The sequence below is a fragment of the Bison bison genome, unplaced genomic scaffold (genome assembly GCF_000754665.1).
Source record: "Bison bison bison isolate TAMUID 2011002044 unplaced genomic scaffold, Bison_UMD1.0 scf7180017864235, whole genome shotgun sequence".
NCBI classification, from domain to species: domain Eukaryota; kingdom Metazoa; phylum Chordata; class Mammalia; order Artiodactyla; family Bovidae; genus Bison; species Bison bison.
Window position 1 is genome coordinate 3,836,675 of NW_011494807.1, and position 19,656 is coordinate 3,856,330.

A 19,656-nucleotide genomic window follows, 5' to 3' on the forward strand; every position below is an offset into this window, starting at 1 on the left:
TCATGGTGGATTGATTTCCACAGAGGTCTCCTATAATAAAGTATTTTCATCCCAGATAACCAACCGTAAGAAAAAGAATGTAATCTGCCTTCCCTGTTTGGGCAGAGTGGACTGGATGGAGAACAGATTTAGAATCGGTTTCAATTTGATGAGTTGAGTGATGTTTGGTTTCTAGGAATTTCAGGAGATTGGTTAGATAGATAGATACATAGATACCAGTAAGTATAATAGTTACCACACTATATAGTTGAGAGGATTACTTGAGCTCACAAATTACTTCTCTATAGACAGCAAATGGAATGCAAACGTGAGCCACAATTTATATTTCTAAGCGTCTGAATCCTTGATATAGCACTGGAGTTACAAAAAAGTGGGGGAAAACGTCAATCCAGTGATGTCATTCCCTGAGCCCAGGCTTTCAAATTCTTTGGCACCTGGAGGGGTGTGCTCCTCACACCCAGCAAAGCCTCGGCAACCTGACTTGGCACAATGGCGTCCTTAGGCTCTCTGCTCATTCATGCAGAGGGGGACTTTTCATTCCTCCTCTAAACCATGAGCGATTTTCTCCCAGTTCTCGCCACAGACCTACCCAAGCCTCTTCTCCCAAGGCCTCACCCAGGGAAACAGGCGCGTAACCACAATTACTCCACGATCTCTACACGCACCACGGGTGCGGAGGTAGGGAGGGGGCGTGGCTTGACTTTTATAGGCCTTTCCAGCCAATGAACAATCTGCTTTTCTTCCGGTCGGCAAGCCGACCAATCTGAGCAAGTCGGTGTAACCTTCGGCTGTACTCGGCTCTTTTCGCTGATGCGGGCAGCTCAAGGGGCGGCCGCCGCTGGAGAGACGCTTCCCTTTTTTATTTTTTTTTTCCCCAAGCGTTCACTTCCGGGTCCGGCGCCGATCCGGATGCCCGAGGCAGAAGGATGTTTGACCTCCGGATAAGCGAGGAGGCGCCGCTGTGCATTCATTGCCGGCTGCATCGGTGGCGACAGCAGCGGCCCGGGCGGCGACTCTCCGGCCACAGGCGGCGGTAGGACGCACCGGCAGTAGTGAGGGGACCGAGTCCGAGCCGAGCTGCGTTACCTCCCTCGCTCGTTCCTTCCCCCTCTACCTCGCTCGCTCCCTCCCTGCGTGGCTCGCTTTCCTCCTCCGGCCGCCGGCGGGTGCAATGTGCCGCCGCCGCTGCCCCCGCCGCCACTGACTGACGGACCGGGGGGCGCCGCCCGCGCCCGGGACCGACCCGCCGCTGGCGGCCGCGCCTCTGAGGTAAAGCCCCCTGTGCGTTGGCGCCTGGCTGGGCGGCCCCGGCCCGCCGGCAGCTTCGGCGCGGCCGCGGCGCCCTCCTGCCCGGGTGCGGCTGGGCGGGCTGGGGTCCGGGGCTGAGTGGGGTGGGGTAGGGTGCGGCGGGGGCGGCGCCGCCGAGCGGGGGCCTCGGGGAAGGGGTGGGCGAAGGAGGACCCCGGGCTGGGGGCGCGGAGGGCGCGGGGACCGGAGGGGGCCGCGGCCGGGGGGCAGGGCGCCGGCGGGACTCGGCGTGGGCAGGGAGGGGCCGCGGGCGGCGGGCCGGGCGGGCCGCAGAAGTTGCCCGAGTGGTGCGGCGCGAGTGGGGACCGCGGGGATGTGGGCGAGGTGGGAAAAGGCAGGGGCTTTTGCGAGGAGGGTTGAGAGGTCGGGAGTGCAGCCCCCCAGCGCTCCTCGATTTTGTCCAGACAATTCTCTTTGGAGTAGGCATTTTAGGCAAGAGGGTGGGAGCTATCGGTAGGCTGGAGGGAGGGATCAGGGGCTAGCATTCATTTCGGGGAGAAACTTCCCGATAGGGTATTTGTTTCCAGGTTTGGGGTGGGGGGCAGGGATTTACCTATTTGTTGGACCTTTTGACTTTGCTCAAAACTTACCCAAGGCATTAGTCGGGGGAACAAAATTACTCTGATGGTTACTGTTAGGGTGCTGGTTTGTTTGTTTATCCCACTTGCTAGGGGAAGTGACACACAGAAGCGTCGGCTCTCTTGGTCCACAGCCCCCACGTTTCTTTTCTGCGGGGTGGTGATGGAGATGTGTGTTTGCTTCTGGGGTGGGGGTAGTTAGGCCTGTGTTAGGATGGTTCCAGTTCTCCCAGGGAAGGAGGAAAAGTTAATGGGTGGGAGAGAGTGTGTGTGGGAGATGGCTACTGTTGCTGCCATTGTGCGAATTAGTTTTAACTCTGTTGTAATGAGTACCTAGGCTGGTCAGCAAGTGACCCTTTTTTAACCTTTGGTTTTAGAACATCGACTTTAATTGGACAGTTAAAAACCTACTGATTTTTAGTAAGTTAAGAAAAAGTCAGTACTTAATTTCTTTTACGTTTGCAGTTACTTCTTGTGATAGGAATTGACATTGGCCCACACAGATAGTAAAAGAGGTTAAGCTATATCTGACTTAGAATACTTTTTAAAATTAAAAATATCTAGTAAAGGCATGTGTATGTTTTTGAAGAATATTTGCTTTCCCTATAAATAAGCAAATTGTGAAAGAAAAGTATCATAAAAGTTGCAAGATGTGAGGCCAGTTTAAGAAAACATTTCCCACCAAAAATCAAATCTGGTTTGTGACATTCTTAGTAACTTTTGGGGGGGGAGGGAAGTGGAGAGATGTACTTAGTGTATTTTATAATTATTCCCAAACTTCAAACTTTTGGTCTAACTATATTCTGAGCTAAGATTATATTCATATTTTATATACATTAACCATATATTTTGTACAAAACATGAAAATCATATTTATGGGAATTGGAAGAAAGATGTAATAAAATAAATTGCGTAGCTTTTGTATAGATTCAGAGCAGAGTGTATAGACACTTTGGTATTCAGGGAGCTTCCTTTTCTGGATATGCCTCAGGTATAAGTAGTTCTTCTTAGAATGGGGAACAGAAAGTTTAACTTTAATGTTGATGTGTATGAGACTTTTGGGGGAATCTTGGAAAATGATTTTTTTTTTTTAACTATGATTTAGTGTGCTCATTGACCAAGAGGTCGTTAACCTAAAAATTAATGAATTATATAATTATTGACATTTTCATTGTTAGATTTGCAAGCATTAACTATTAACAAAATCTTCAGCACATGAAATGCATTTATTCCTTCAAATAAAAGAACTAGGATTCAAACAAAGGAATAGTTTAGTTCAGACTGAAACTTTACTTTGTGCAAGGGACTTTTACTGTGTGTTGAGGATGAAAGAGTGGGTTGACACATGAAGAGGAATTAGATCCAGTTAGTTACCTTTAAGGGAGAAGCAGACATGCACAGAAATAATTGCAACACAGGACTCCTGTGGGGCTTATTAGAGATGTACGGAAATGTGGGGGTGGTGGTGATGGTGTGTGTGTGTGAGAGACAGAGAGACTAATTTTTGACTGGGAATTACAAATGAGTTTAAAGCTGGTAATACTCCATTTAGGCCTTAAAATATTTTAATTGTCAAAATGGTTCAGTGTGTGTAGCAGTGGTATTTTTGTAGGTGAAGGGAGCAGTTGAGCACGGACATGTTGGTTTGGTATGGTGGGGCCTGTTGAACTGGAGGCAAGGCTCTGTGCCAGGAAGTCTTTATGGGAAATGAAGCTATAAAGTTAGGTGGTGATCAGTCCATGGACATCTAGAATGCCTTGTATTTAAAAATGAGTCAGTTCACCATATGAAGATCCTAGTGTATAGATTCTAAGGTGATAGGGAATACCTATGAAAATAAGGCTGCTGCTGCTGCTAAGTCGCTTCAGTCGTATCCGACTCTGTGCGACCCCATGGACTGCAGCCTACCAGGCTCCTCCATCCATGGGATTTTCCAGGCAACAGTACTGGAGTGGGGTGCCATTGCCTTCTCCAAAAATAAGGCTAGTAAGTTTAAAGGAAACAAAGTATAACAGAATAGTCAATTTGTTATCCTTCATGCTAATAGAGGAGAGCCAGAAGAGTATATGAAACAGTTTATACATGGCTTTGTCATATTTCTTTACTTGCTTTTGGATATGAGTGTGTGGTAATCTGGCAGTTGGTTATATGAAATAAAGCTAGATTTTTAAACATGTGACTTGGAAAGAAATGGGAATCTTTGCATTTCTTCTCTGGGTCTCCTCTGTATCCCCTTCATGCTGATAATAGACCGTCATTCTGGCATGGGTTTTTGGTTCATATTTTTTCAGAATGGAACAAGTGGTTTAGTTTCCAAGAGCTTGCTAAAAGAATATAACAGACTAAATAGAGGGAATTTGAAAATAATAACCAACAAAATACAGGTCTTTGGATAGTTATATTATTGTTAATACATTTTAAGGTGAGATTTGCTATGGATGAAGTGAAATGTGAGGAATCTATATAGGACGAGAATTGGCTGTAATAGTAAGATGACAACATGAGAAAATTCCACAGTTCTGGATCAATATGTACAAGGTTTTTAGTCATCTTAAGTATCAACAACTCTAAAAAAATTTAACCCCCAATTTAATCATTATCAAAGGGGTACTTAAAAAATATCACCCTTACGACACCAGTGTTTAATCATCTAGTCATGTTGCAGGGGAGATTGATAGTTCTTACTAACTGTTCCCTTCTTAGTGTTCAACAAGGACTTAACTTTATAACTGAATTTGTATCTCAAATCTCCCAATAATAGCAGTACCTGTTACACTTTATTAAATGCTCACTTTGTCTGTGGACCTTAAATGATACTGTTATAAGACAGCTCTATGAGTTAGGTGGTATACCGCTTGCTTTCGACAGTAGGAAACGGTCTTCTAGAATTTAAGCATCCTGTTTAAGGTGTATCTTGGGAGTAGCAGAGGGCATATTTAAATCATTTTTTTTTCTGACTTTGCAGTGTTAGACCAGTGATATCTTCCCTAATCTTCTATCATCTTCCTTTTTGTCTTCTCTTATGCAGTTGGCATTTAGCGGTACTGAGTAATGTTTTTAATATGTGTTTGGGTGTTGTTTTTCTAAGATGTAATTTCTTTGGAAATGGTGGTTTGGGGATATCTGTAGTTTTCTAATCGTAGAGTCTCTAGGAGCAGAAGATATGGTTCTAGTAACTTAAGCTACTGCAGAGTATCGTTTTTGTGATAATCTATAGTAAAGAACCATACATGGGATTATTAATATGTAGAGATCAAGTGTGTATTATCTATTAATGTAAAGTGACTTTGGAGAGCCTCTGAACTAGTCAGGAAACATGGAATGAGACAGAAACGTGGAGATGGGTAAGTTTTAGAGACAGTGGAGACTGCTGTTAGCCATGGTCTTTCCAGCTCCCTTCTCAAAGTTGAGATTTAGGAACTGTGAATGTTTGGGTTCCTTTCTATTATGGGATGTAAGAAAGATGCATAGTGATTTGTTCTTTAACCATATTCAGTGACTGGTTATAGTCTCTCCTTCTTATCCCTTATCATCTTAGTTCTGAACGTGAAGTATTTGTGTATTTGGTAGATAAGACACATTTTGATCATTTTCTTTACTAATGACATATCACATAGTTATAATTTAATTTGATGAAAATCTATAACTGTTATATCCAATGACTATACCATATCCACTTTTTTTTTTTACAGCTTTTACTGTAATTAGGTAAAAATCTCATGATAGATGCCCTCTTTCTTAAACACAAGTTTCTAACGTTTTTTTTCTTCAGTGAGTTGTCAGACTTTTAACTGTATTCAAATTTATTACATATATTTAGCTGATTAGGTGCTGAACTGCTTTCGTTAGCTGAAAAGAGTGCGGATAGTTTCTCTGCCATTATATTTTTCATCAGGATTGAGAAAACTCGTATGAAGTGCCAGGATGTGATGCCTGGCACACAGTAGGCACTGTGAAAGTCTTCTCATAAATGTAGAAGTTGCTGATGTATATGAGTTGTCAGAGGGTTGATTGGTGTGTAGAATCAGCAAAGACTATTAGGGATAGCCTGTTACAGGAGAATCTCTGAACTCGCCTCTCTAACCCACTCAGAAGATTGTTGTATTCTCCATTCATTTACTGTTTGATGTCCATGCTACATTAAAAGGCAGTAGACTACCCTCTAGTTTCTTGAACTTTTATTCCCATCAGTTGCTGTATACCTTGTATACCTACCAAGAATCATTTATCTTTGTACCCAACAAATTGTTACAAAGACAAATGATTCTTGGTAGGTATACAAGGTATACAGCAACTGATGGGAATACAAGTTAATTGCAGTTGTACGTCTTGTTGTAATTACATAGTTTAATGAAACATTATTCAGTGAACTGTGAAGGCAAAAAGGTGTTTATCTTGAGACCCAGTGGCTGCTTTGAAAAGCAGTTGAGTAATTGAGTGGTTGAAGTCAATTATAGTTAAAATAGTTTTAGGTGAAATAACTTAAATGATTAGGGGAAAAAACCCTAAAGATCTTAGATTTCACAGTAAGATTCTTCAGCAAAATTGCTTTTCAGTGTTGTGAGATGTCTTTCCATGTTTAAGAGACAGAAGCTGGAAATCACAGGTGATGTACTATGGGTGTGGTTTTTGCAAGAAAAATAAAGTAGGACTACAATCTGTAGACTTATGCTTGAAGGAAAGGCCTTGGCAACCTGCATTTAAAGACTGTTTTGTGATTGTTTTAGTGTTGGTGGCATTAAACTGTTTAAAGTATGTAGATTTTTTGTGATTCCCTTTTAAAATTCACTTATGAACTGTATGTTAACAATAATATATTAAAGAGGTATCTACTTCTGAAATAACACCTCTTTTATACTCACAGAGATTTACTTAACAGCATCCTCTTTTAAAAAAGAAATACTGGTCTTCCTGAGCATACAGCCATTCATATTTTAGGATGAATTGTTCAATTATCCAGTCACATGATATCCACTTGTTTCCTGATACAGTCCCTCATCTGATTTTCTGTGTTCTCTTTCAGCTGTTACACAGTGTCAGGGATGGATAGAGCCATTTGTAATCCCACCATCTCCTCAACCTGAGTGGGGACTGCAGGAGTGAGTTGGTAGAGGAAATTGTCCTTTGGAAGAGGAAATGCCATCCCCTTGATGTATACCAGGAGCTGTTGAGCTTGGTGCAAAGCGTGCTGGTTGAACAGCTTATGGTAACTACTCGCCTTTCCTGTCTAGCTCAGCCCAAGTGGAGAGGAAGGCACGCAGGTGTAGGAGAAGAAGGTCCAAGCTGGAGAAGGAAAGGTAGATGGGGTATACTATTTATCTTGGTGTCACACATGACAACACCAGAAATGCAGTGGCTTCTGAAATGGAACACTGAAGTATGAAGGCAGGGCTAGTTTTTCAGAGTGTTGGCTAGCTCCTGTGTAATTGACTTGCCTCTGCTTTCCCCTGTGTATGGGGTTCTTCCTGCTACTGGTAGCAGGATCCTGGTGCGTTGGCCAGGACATCTTTTGCACAAGCCTACCTGCATACTTTTGCCTTCCTGTTTTTTTTTTTTCCCCTTAAGTTTTTGTTTCTTTTGGCTGTGTTGGGTCTTTGTTGCTCGCATGGGCTTTCTCTAGTTGAGGTGAGCAGGGGCTACTCTTCGTTGCGGTGCGTGGGCTTCTCATTGCTCTGGCTTCTCTTGTGGCTGAGCACCGGGTCTAAGTGCGTGGGCTTCGGTAGTTGCAGCTCTCGGGCTCTAGAGCGCAGGCTCAGTAGTTGTGGCGCAGCGGCCGTCTTAGCTGCTCCGCGGGATGTGGGATGTTCCTGGACTGTGGATAGAACCGGTGTCCCCTGCGTTGGCAGGTGGATTCTTATCCACCATACCACCAGGGAAGTCCCTCTTCATGTTTTATTGACCGGAATTAGATCACATACACTTCTAAACCAGTTATGACACGGGGAACAAGGTTACTGTAGTGAGTTTCTACTATTCAGGATACAGTCCCTGCAGTTGCGGATGGGGTCACATTTCCCTGAGTTACATGGTGGAGGGAGGATGTTCTAAAAAACTGTGGGAAGGAAGAATATGGGGGAAATGGATGTTATAGAGGCAATCAATAGTGACCACCACATCTACTTGTTTAAAGGATGAAAATAAATAATGCATACAAATGCACTTTGAACTTTAAAGTGTTGTGCAAATGTAACAGATCAAAGATTAGAAAGCTGTTTCTATGTGACTGTCTTAAATATGCTCAGGTATGAATATTTTAGGAGCTGAAAACACTGCTAGTTTCTTACTGACTTTCGAGTCAGTAAAATTGAGTATTACTTTTTTCATGGAAAAAAGCTATTTTAACTTTCATAGGGCTATTTTGACTTTAAAAACTTGTACCTCTAAACTTATTTATATTTTTTGGTATGTTGTTGCCCTCCTTCCTGGACAAAACTTACCTGACATCTTTGATTTTATCAGACTTCTTTGTGACACCTGGAGGAGAGTAAGATGCCTTGAGGAAATGGGAATTTATCAGTCAGAAATGGTTGGTTTATTTTGAGTCAACGAATCTCTTTGAAGTAGGAGGGAAAGATGGGTGTTATATTATCTTGACTACAGCCACCCACCCTCTGCCGCCCCCCTGAAAATTATAGGGCCAGAGGAGAATCACAGACTTTTATAACTGAATTGTGGAAGGTTGAAATGCTTGTCACGTACCTGGTTAATAGAACCCTCCTATCCTCATTGATAGGTTGATAGGTTGATTCTCTTTCTAACCAAAAGGGGAGAGGCTGTGAAAAAATTTGTGTATTTTGCAATTTTGCTCAGGACCATGGGCTAGTTATATAAAGCAGTCAGCCAAGAACCTTTAAAGTTCTCAGGGTTTGGAAAATTTTAGCCAGAGTTGAAGTGTACATGTATGTGTGTGTTTGTGTGCATATGTGTTTAAATAAAACAAGCAAACAGACAAATCTTTTAATCTTCCCTCAAGCAGCCCACAAAAACAGCACACTTGGATTTCCCCTCCCTCCCCCCCGCCTCCCCACACAAAGTAACCTCAAACCTGGCCTGCTGAAATGGAAAGGCAGAAGCAGACTGAGTGCTTGGAACAGTTCTTGTATTTTTAGTTTCAAGAAAGTTATCTTAAAGATTTCTTTATTGTATGTGTAAAAGAAAGAAATTGTGTGTGTGTGTGTGTGTTTATGGGGACATATATGGAAATACATGTATGTATAAATACATGATTAGTATACATTAATTATGGTCATTCTAATCCCTGCATTGTTGTTGTAAACATACAGAGTAAATCCATCCATCCCCTGGAAGGATGTTAATGACATTTATAAATAGATTTGGGATGATTTTTATTTTTACACTTTTTATACTTTTCTGTATCGTTTGGGTTTTCAGCTATGATTGTGCATTATTTGACCATCAGAAAAAAATACTGAGTTTTTCATTTGAGGGAAGAAAATAAAATTTGGGGATGGGATGTTTTCTCCAACCTAGAATTTACCATAGTCCACTTTCATTGTAAATTACCTTGAATAGAGTATGCACTGAATGCACTGTTGCATTGTAATAGCCTTTATTTAAAAAACTGGGCTTGTTAAAATTATGTTTCTTAAAATTTTAAGTTGAAATTAGCTGTATGATACCATATGGTACAAGAACATTTTATAAAAGTAGTAGACTTCTGAATTTTTGTAATTATTAATTGTGTTATCTATTTTAAACTTGTTTAGTTTTTGACTTCAGGTGGTATACTTGGCAGGGTATCAGAGTATGATATATTGGAGTCAAAGTTACAGTCAGAATTTCCTTTAATAAAAAGGGAAGTGAAAATTTATTTTTCCCCTTACACCCAGTCTGTGTCATGTTTATTTTCTATTTCTGTGAAATACTTATTGCAATGAATACTTTCAGGCGAATATAGTAGGTAATGTTACAGGAAGAGAAAATGCCTGATATTTCAATATATATATGACTATAAAGCCTTTTCATACAATCCTAGTTGGGCATGTAAAAATAACCTAGCATTGTTTTGGAGGTGAAACTAGTAGGTATCAATAGTTGGTGAGACATTTGAAAAAGAAACTGGTATTTGTAGATGTATATTTTTATGAAACAGTATTTTATATTCTTTTGTTCCAGGGATCTGAAAACAATATTAACATTTCCACACCGCCCACCCTCCCATCTCCCAAAGTGTAAATCTTAAAGATGTGGAATCATGTAATGTCAGTTTTTATTTTTAAAAAATGGTAGACTATTTACTGAATTTGTTTTCTGTCATATGAATGTCAGGACATATTATTGATAGTATTTCTTAATATATTTAAGATTCTGAAAATATTAGGGTAGTTAAAATAGCAATGTAATCAGCCCTTGAAACTTATTTTTTTGAGTGTTTTCTGATAGTCTGTTGAAAGTTGATTATTGAAATACGTGTTGTGTGTTTATATTCTGTTAATCTAAATACTCTACTAATGAAAGTTGTTTTTTGAAGGCTGACTGAACAATAAAGTTCTGAGCACTGGGAATGAGAACATCAAATAAGTTAAAATAAATTTTACTATATTCACTTTTTAAAAAATCTCCCAACTGAAAATTAATAATTTTTTTTTTCTGTGACAGAATAAAGAAGAGAACAAAATTGGGCAATTTTAAAGATGGTGCTTTCAGTCCTTGCTATAGGGCTGGGAGTGCTAATACTTATGAGTAGATGAGAGAAAGAGGTTGTAGAGAAGGCAGCTTGTTCCAGTGGTTCTCAGCCCTGACTTCACATTAACATTTTCTGTGGAGTTTCAAAAAATGACAGATATTGGGATTCTACCCATGCTGTTGAATCTGGCTATGGGGCCAGGGTGTTGATCTATTTTAGGATTTCTACGGGTGATTCCAATGTACTTCAGGGTTAAAAATGACTCATTTCATTTTTTATGTGTATCTCTTAGCTCTTTTTGAAAAAATGACTTCCTTTTACTTTCACATTGTCTTTTTAATCAGGGATGGAGGTGTAAAGATAAGAAAGAAATGCATAGAAAATATATGCAAGAGGAACAGGTTAGTGAAGTGAGTTCTCTTTAGGGTTTCACACTCAGAATCCTTAGGCTACTGTATTGCTTGTTCATTAGCATCTTTTGAATAGTATGGCACCACAATTAGTGGAGTTTTGACATTTGGAAAATTTGTTAAAGGAAATTTATCAGATTAAATTAAGGCACCTGGAGAATGTTCCATGTGTACTTGGAAAGAATGTGTAGTCTGCTGCTTTTGGATGAAATGCTCTTTAAATATCAATTAAGTCCAACTCTTCTAAAGTGTCATATAAGTGTGTTTCCTTACTGATTTTTTGCTGGATGATCTGTCCATTGGTGAAAGTGGGTATTAAAGTCCCCCACTGTTATTGTTACCATCACTTTCTCTCTTTATTGTTGTTAGTATTTGCCTCACATATTGAGCTGCTCCTTTGTTGGGTGCATGTGTGCGTGTATGCTCAGTCGCTTCAGTCGTGTCCAGCTCTTTGCTACCCTGTCGACTGTAGCCCGCCAGGCTCCTCTGTCCATGGGATTATCCAGGCAAGAATACTGGAGTGAGTTCCCATGCCCTCCGCCAGGAATCTTCCTGACCAGGGATCAAACCCAAATCTCCTGCGTCTTCTGCGCCGGCAGGTGGGTTCTTTACTCACTAAGCCACGTGGGAAGCCTATGTTGGGTATATATTTATAATTGTTACATCTTCTTTTTTGGATTGAACCCTTGGTCATTACGTGTAGTGTCCTTATTCCTCTCAAAATCTTAAGAAACCTAAGTGATAAAAGCAATCCTGTCTTTAAAGTTAGTGTAAGAATGTTACTCATCAAAATTTGATTAGTTTTGGGTTATATTTATCATATTTGCAATATTGTTGATTTGTATTTTTCATGGAACATAAGCATGGAAGGAGCCTTAATGGTATTTTAGTGTAATTGTACTTCTGCTTTACTCTTTTTTACCATTATTGATGAGGTATTGTTTCTGTTTTTCCCGTTGGTGGAGATAGTTTAGTACTTCAGTTATATTGTGTATGTAGTATATTACTTATATTAGATATAGTCAGTAAATGTATACTTGTAAGTACACTGTGATACTAGGGTTTTATGGTTATTGTATCTTGTCATTTATGGGAAATCAGGTTCCAAGGTGACTCATTTACTGCTCCTCCCTAGGTCAGGAACACTGTTACTGGTTATGGCATTTTTCTTATGACAGAATGAGAGCAAGCCATTTTGTGAGTTTAATACATTAAATTCCATTCAATGAACATTTTTTTCATAGTGGCAAATTTGGATGTGGCATTTTTTTCTATCAATGTCAATGGTTAGATATTTGTAAACTGCCCTGATAGGAGAATTTGTGGTAGAGAAATTTAAGAGTGGGTACAGTGTAGGGGGCTTCCTTGGGAGCTCAGCTGGTAAAGAATCTTCCTGTAATGCAGGAGACCTGAGTTGGATCCCTGGGTTGGGAAGATCTCCTGGAGGACAGCATGGCAACCCACTCCAGTATTTCTGCCTGGAGAGTCCCCATGACAGAAGAGCCTGGTGGGCTGTGGTTCACGGGGTTGCAAAGAGTCGAACACAACTGAGTGTCTAAGCACAGCACAGCAGAGTGTAGAGGAGATAGTGTGTGTGAACCATTGGGAGACTTTTAGAATTATTTTGAGTTCATCAATATACTACAGTAAAAGCCATGATAAAGAGGTTACCAGTTATATCTTGCACATATAATTAGTAATGGATTAATGGGTACTCTTCAACAGGACCACAATTTCTTATCAATAGTTTTGACATCCCAAATGCCCTGAAAACAAAAACAAATTTTTTTGGTATATATGACACAAATTGGTTTTATTCCCAAATCTTGTTAACTGTCTTTTATTTCACGTGACTGTGGGTTTCACTGCAGAAATAGTAAATGTTTAGTCACAGTGCTGTCTCAGACTTCTCTGTGCCATTCTGCTTTCTCTGTGGGTATTTCAAAGTACATAGTGTTTACACACTGTATCACCTGTCAAAAATGCCCTGAAATTCTGAGTTCCAGAATGATTAGCTGCAAGAACTTTGGAAAAGGAACTGTGAAACGGCATTGATTTGCTTCTGTCATTTGTTTAGGATAGGAACTACTCAGTATCTTACTCCTCTGAGATGGAGTTTGAGTAAGATCCTGGTAGACTTCTCTTGCTTTTTACAGTTGTAAGTATGTGGATACCAAGAGGCGCTTTGTTTTACTCTGGGTTTATTTTTTTAGCAGTTGTTGAAAGCTTTTCTGGTTTTTCGACAACCGAGTCTTGTGGGGCCCATTGTGGTCCCAGAAGCGTTGTGTAATTAGGATGCTTGAGATGGACAATGTTTCGGGTAACTTCAGCATAGCTGAGCATTCATCACACTCTCTTTGGTCCTTGGCATTATGTAAGTTTACCTCTGTAACTCATGGTAATTTCATGCCACAGCACCTGCAGGCACCCATCTTTTTTTTTTTTTTTATATCTTGGCTTCCTTTTTCATAACAGAAAGTAGAAGGGGTGTGGTTGCAGTGCCTCTGTTTTAGTTTCCTTAAACTTCCTTAATTTGTTTTTAAGAGTTCACTGCAAAAATCTTCATACCTACTCTGGCTTCTCTCCCCCCGCTCCATCCTGTTTCTTTTTTTCTTGATTACTTCCCTGCCCCCTTCCCTTTAAAATAATATTCCTCAGCCAGAGAAGTTTATACTTACGGTATTCTGTATCAGAAAAATACAGAAATTTGTTTGCTGAAAAGGTGACAGAAGTAAATGTGCACATTCTCTTTCCCTAACGAGGACCTTTCTATAGGGGAGTGATTATTGCACTGCTGTGCATGGATAGTGTTCTGTGTGTATAATCTTTGCTTTCTTTCCATCCTTAGATACTGAAGGGTAATGGTGAGCACTGTGGTCCATGTCTTTTTGTGTTTGCCATGACACTAGACACCTTAAGGTGTAAATCTTAATGGGAAATTTAGACCTCTTCCATGGTGGCTCACTGGTAAGGAATCTGCCTGCAGTGTGGGAGATGCAGTTTCAGTCCCTGGGTTGGGAAGCTCCCCTGGAGAAGGAAATGGCAACCCACTCTAGTATTCTTGCCTGGGCAATCCCATCCCATGGACGGAGGAGCCTGGCGGGCTACAGTCCATGGGGTTTCAAAGAGTCGACCCGACCAAGGGGCTAAGCACACACAGCGTGCTTAGTTATGGTGCACCTGCTGTGTCCCCTGAAAGCACTGCGATTCTCCTGGAGGACAGATTTAACCTTGTGTATGGTTTGTCTAAGCTATGTGATGTCAGGGATTGTGATGGTTTTATTTGCCATTTGTATTTCCTGTGTTTGGTATGTAATAGGCCTCTAATGATTGCTTCTTTGTTGAATAGATTAATCATTTCATCTTTTATTAGGGAGAATTTTTTTTTTTTTGTAGGGAGAATTTTAACATGGAAGAACCTTCATTGATTAAATCCCTCCTGAGGCACATACTCATCCCAGACCAGTTTAGTTTGCATCATCACAGTTGTGTAAGACAAACTTCAAACAAGTAAATTGGGCCTAGTTTAAATAAAGTAATAAACCAACCCTCTGACTGACTTTCTCAGGCTTAAGAGTAGAGAGATACATTATAGAAAGATTTTTGAAATGAAAAGCATTCATGGGCTGGCTGGACAATTTAAAGGAAATATTCTATTTTTTTGAGCATTTCGTTAATTATGATTTTAAGATATTTTTTATATTAAAGTTTTTCTCTCTCTTTTAAGTTCACACAGCAAACTTCACTCCCCATCACAGGCAAATTAGAAAGCAGTTTTATCACCCTAGAGTATTCTCTCATGCTGCCCATTTGTACTTAAGCCCTTCTCCCACTCTAGCCCCAACAACCACTGCTCTCTTTCTATACTTTTGCCAAATACCATGTAAATGGAATCATGTAGTGTGTAGCCTTCTAAATCTCTCTTCCACAGTGCAGAATGCATTTGAGTTTCATCCATGTTGTAGTGTGTATCAGTGGTTTCTATTTGCTGCTAAGCAATAATCCATCATAATGGATATACTTGAGCATATTTATCCGTTCACCAGTTGAAGTACTTGTTTCTAGTTTTTGTGATCATGGATACAGCTGCCACAAAACTTTGTATGTGGTTTTGTTTTGTGTGTGAATCTAAGTTTTTATTTCTCTTGGGTAGCTTTCTAGGGGAATTGTTAGGTCATATGGCAAGTATGGCTTTCCTGGTGGCTCAGACGGTAAAGAGTCTGCTGCAATGTGGGAGACCTGGGTTCAATCCCCGGGTTGGGAAGACCCCCTGAAGAAGAAAGTGGCAATCCACTCCAATATTCTTGCCTGGAAAATCCCACGGACCGAGGAGCCTGGCAAGCTACAGTCCATGGGGTCTTAAAGAGTCAGACACGACTGAGCAACTAACACACACAGATGGCAAGTGTATGTTTAACTTTATAGCAAGCTGTCAAACTATTTTCTAAAGCATTTTGTATTCCCACCAGTAATGTAGGAGAGTTCCACTAATAATCAGTTCCTAAAATTTAAATTGGCTGTATTGAGTTACTCTAGTAATTTGTTGGTTTGATTGTATACCAGAATATCTTGACATTAACATTTAATTCTGAACATGATATTTTTATAGTTGTAGATCTGTTAGAGATAGTGATTTTGGGGAGTCTCACTTTTCAGTGAATGCAATCTTCCGTATGGTTTGGAACTATTTTTTCTTGCTAAGATCATGCAGCCCTGATCTTTGTTAAAAAAAAAAAAAAAGCAAAACAAAAAGCAAAAATCTAGGCCTTAACCCTGGTGTTCATATTGGGGATTAAGGTGCCTTTGGATCAATTCTGTCTCTGTCTTCAGGTTTATAGCACTACTTTGGGGACGGATTCTTTTGGTTTGAACTAGGCAGAAGAAAATCCTTCTCATGGAGAAGTGGTTGTCCTTTCAGCCAGTTTCTGTCACCTGTTACATGTTCCATTCCACAGTTTTGTAGAAGTCAACTTATTTATGATTTACTGTCGATTATACTAGTTAGGGGCTTCCCTTGTAGCTCAGACAGTAAAGAATCTGCCTACAGTGCAGGAGAGACCTGGGTTTGATTACTGGATTGGGAACGTCCCCTGGAGAAGGAAATGGTTACCCATTTCAGTATTCTTCCTTGGAGAATTCCATGGACAGAGGAGCCTGGCGGTCTACAGTCAGACACAAGTAAGCAGCCGACACTAACTATACTGATAAGCCCTTTCTGCAATGAGGGTTGACAATATTAACTTCATAATTGGAATTTTCAAATGCTAATACCCTTGAATGACTGTTTTAAATCTGAGGCCTTTGCCTACATTAAACTGTTGTTTTTAATAACATTTTTATAAATTAGGAAACAAGCACTGTAGTTAAGAAAGAATATAACTTTGTTATGGGAACCATGCATGAAATAGCTGCTGACTTTCCTGAAGTGTTTTCTCATTTATCTGGTATTATTAGGGAACAACCTGTTAGATGAATTAGAAGTTTGTATTTATAGTTAAATATTTTATTAACATTGTTTTAAATGGTAAACTTTACACAGTAGTACTGTTTTTCTCAGTGTTTTCTAAGCATATTCAGATCTTGCTGATGCCCAGTTCTCATTCTAAACATCAATTACAAACTGTGCTGTCATGCGTAGATGCCAGAATTTATTGAAGTTGTATAAGGTTGCCTTCTTCCTGTTCTCTGTCATGTTTTTATAAGTCACCTCAAATTTTCCAGTTTGATTTCTAGTGTAAACTTGTTAGAATTATGTTAAAATGGAGTTCAGGGGCTCTTATTAAGTGAACAGAATATGCATTTTGTGACCTCCTTTGGTGAATTTTTTTGTTTTTTCTTCTGACTCATAGCTATGTCTTGGAGAGCTGAAATTAGAGTATCAATGATCTTTGACTTGTGAGGTGTTATTCCGCTTGCTTGTAGTATCTCAGAGCCATACATGGCCTGCCTGTCCTCTGATACCTTTTTCTTTCCTTTATTTGGAAAAGAGATGATCATATAAATTATGAGTAGCCTGGTGGGCTGCAGTCCATGGGATCTCAAAGAGGTGGACACAACTTAGTGACTAAACAACAGCAACAATAGGGTAAATACTCAACAAGTATTTGTTGGATGAGAGTAAGTGCCCCCAAATGGAACATGATTTTTTCATTGATGGCTTGGAGTTTAACATCATTCCTGTGATTGAGATTTGTAGTCAAGTCTATGCTTAGAGATAGTGAGATGACCTGCTCTTAGTATAAATTTAATATGATGTCTACTTGATTTTTGATTTCCATCGTACAGGAGATGAGCGTGATTGGATGTGTTTATAAGTGCTTAAGGGGCTGGAGGGTTTAAGGGGTTTAGTTTTCAAATTAAACATTCCCTCCTCTTTCAAACATGGAGACTCACTAGCAGTGATAAGGGATGTTACCAACGGGAGTATAAGTTCAACTGTGAAATTCAAGAGGAGGCACATGTCCTCAGAAGACATTTTGAGGGCCTATGGAATGGTCATATCCTAGTTACCTAGAGAACAATTAGATGTGGATAATTAGAAAATTTACTTAATTAGACTTTCAGTAATACTTACATATTTTATGAAAGTTGAGATTTTAATACAATTTCCCATAAAATTGACTTAGTTATAACTGAATATAGTATGTTTTGCTACTCCTTTGCTATTATGTATTATGCAGTAGCTTTCAAATTTAGAAATATTTTTGACTACAGCGCATAGAAAAATATTTACCACAACTTAGAGAAATATATTTTGCATTGTATCCTAGTGATATGTATATATTCATATAAGGAGCCAAAACAAAATCTCATTAAACAAAACTATTCTTACTACATTTGAGCACTCTATTTTCTTTCTTTCTTTGATACTATTTTATTTAAAAAACTGTTGCTTAAGACCCATTTGTTTAAACACCCAGTAATGGGTCATTATCCACAGTTTGGGGAACACTGTTGTCTAATAAAACTGATGATAAATTTTAAAGGCTAGAATTTTCTGGGTCTTAACAGAAATATACAAGGGACATCGCTGAAATCAGGTTTTGAAAATCTAAAGTGTTGTAGATGATAGTTACTAAACATTTCTGAGATAAAATAAGTTTCTGTGGTATGTAATTAGAGAATTGATTTCCATTTTTGTCATTACAGTTAATGATTTAGCTTTCAAAAATAAGTGTTTAGTCTTTTCTTAGACAACCACAGTTGAGCTCATGCCAGAAACCAGTAACTGGGACACTTGCTGCTAACAGAAGCATGTGATGTAACGGCTAGCCATCACATCACGAATATCCTTACTCATTTAGATTTTGGAGAAGCTTGGAGACTTGTAGTAGTGTCATTTTTTATAGAGACTGCATTGGGCATTTAAAACACTGAATGGCTCATTTTATGTATGGATTTTAAAATTTAAGATAAAGCAGTGAGAAATCAATGCTATGACAACTAACTTGTGAAAAAATTAATTAAAAATTTCTATTGCATGTGGTTTTTTTATTTGCAAAGAATATTGAATAACAGCATGTGAAAAGATACCTATAGATACTTTTAATATTTAAAATTATAGGTACATGAAAATTCTATATTGATTACAACCTATTTTGGAAGATAGTTTCAGTTCATTCGCTCAGTCATGTCTGACGCTTTGCAACCCCATGAACTGCAGCACATCAGGCCCCCCTGTCCATCACCAACTCCTGGAGTTCACCCAAACTCATGTCCATTGAGTTGGTGATTCTATCCAACCATCGCATCCTCTGTCGTCCCCTTCTCCTCCTACCCTCGATCTTTCCCAGCATCAGGGTCTTTTCACATAAGTCAGTTCTTCGAGTCAGGTGGCCAAAGTTTTGGAGTCTCAGCTTCAGCATCAGTTCTTCAGTGAACACCCAGGACTGATCTTCTTTAGGATGGACTGGTTGGATCTCCTTGCAGTCCAAGGGAAGATAGGTTGAGTACTAATAATTATTTTAAACAATTTAGAACTGATCATTAATGTTTACTGGAAAGCTTTAGCTAGCTGTATGGCTTTTTATGAGGTAGAACATACTATACTAATATGTTCTCAGATTACTTTGATTTATCTATTTGCAACTTAAAGGAGGTCAGTTGGCTCTGTAATGTCCTAAATTATTGGGCCATGCAGGTTAGAGAATCTGATTTTCTGTTTTCTGTTTTGAAGATTCATCAGTGATCATCAAATTAGAAGTATGCCTGTGACCTACATTTTCACTCATATAATCAGATTATATCTAATGTTTTCTGTATTTAGCAGCTCATTTTTTATCTTTATTAGTGAATGATACTCCATGAAAATTATAATTGTTTATGAAAGAAAAGCAATTGATTATTAATCTGTTCTCAAGGATAATTTGAAAATATATCCCTTAGATAAATTCTGTCTTTTTAATATAGATATTTAAATAAGTTAGTATGCTGAGAATTATGATAGAATCATCAGAGATCAGATCAGATCAGTCGCTCAGTCGTGTTCGACTCTTCGCGACCCCATGAATCGCAGCACGCCAAGCCTCCCTGTCCATCACCAACTCCTGGAGTTCACTCAGACTCACGTCCATCGAGTCAGTGATGTCATCCAGCCATCTCATCCTCTGTCATCCCCTTCTCCTCTTGCCCCCAATCCCTCCCAGCATCAGTCTTTTCCAGTGAGTCAACTCTTTGCATGAGGTGGCCAAAGTACTGGAGTTTCAGCTTTAGC

At 39.5% G+C, this 19,656-nt stretch overlaps 2 protein-coding genes across 9 annotated transcripts in view; one reads left to right on the top strand and one right to left on the bottom strand.

The window, feature by feature from the left end:
* The first annotated feature begins 821 nt into the window (after nt 1-821).
* The window catches only part of CSNK1G3 (casein kinase 1, gamma 3), a 116,227-nt gene continuing 97,392 nt past the window's right edge, over nt 822-19,656 (top strand). For 3 of the 8 annotated variants that reach the window (XM_010846300.1, XM_010846304.1, XM_010846307.1), the window contains exon 1: nt 822-1,269. The gene's annotated coding sequence lies outside the window, so the exon portion shown is untranslated. Of the gene's footprint in view, nt 1,270-6,189; nt 7,184-19,656 lie in introns of those variants that run through there. The other 5 variants (XM_010846302.1, XM_010846299.1, XM_010846303.1 and 2 more) reach the window with 5 other exon arrangements.
* Nucleotides 968-1,735, bottom strand: LOC104993198 (atherin-like). Its single transcript, XM_010846345.1, has one exon. It carries the CDS (start codon nt 1,733-1,735, stop codon nt 968-970), a length of 768 nt encoding a protein of 255 aa, XP_010844647.1.

Coding starts and splice junctions, on each gene's coding strand:
- LOC104993198 (XM_010846345.1), bottom strand. CDS start 1,735: ATGCCTACTCCAAAGAGAATTGTCTGGACAAAATCGAGGAGCGCTGGG.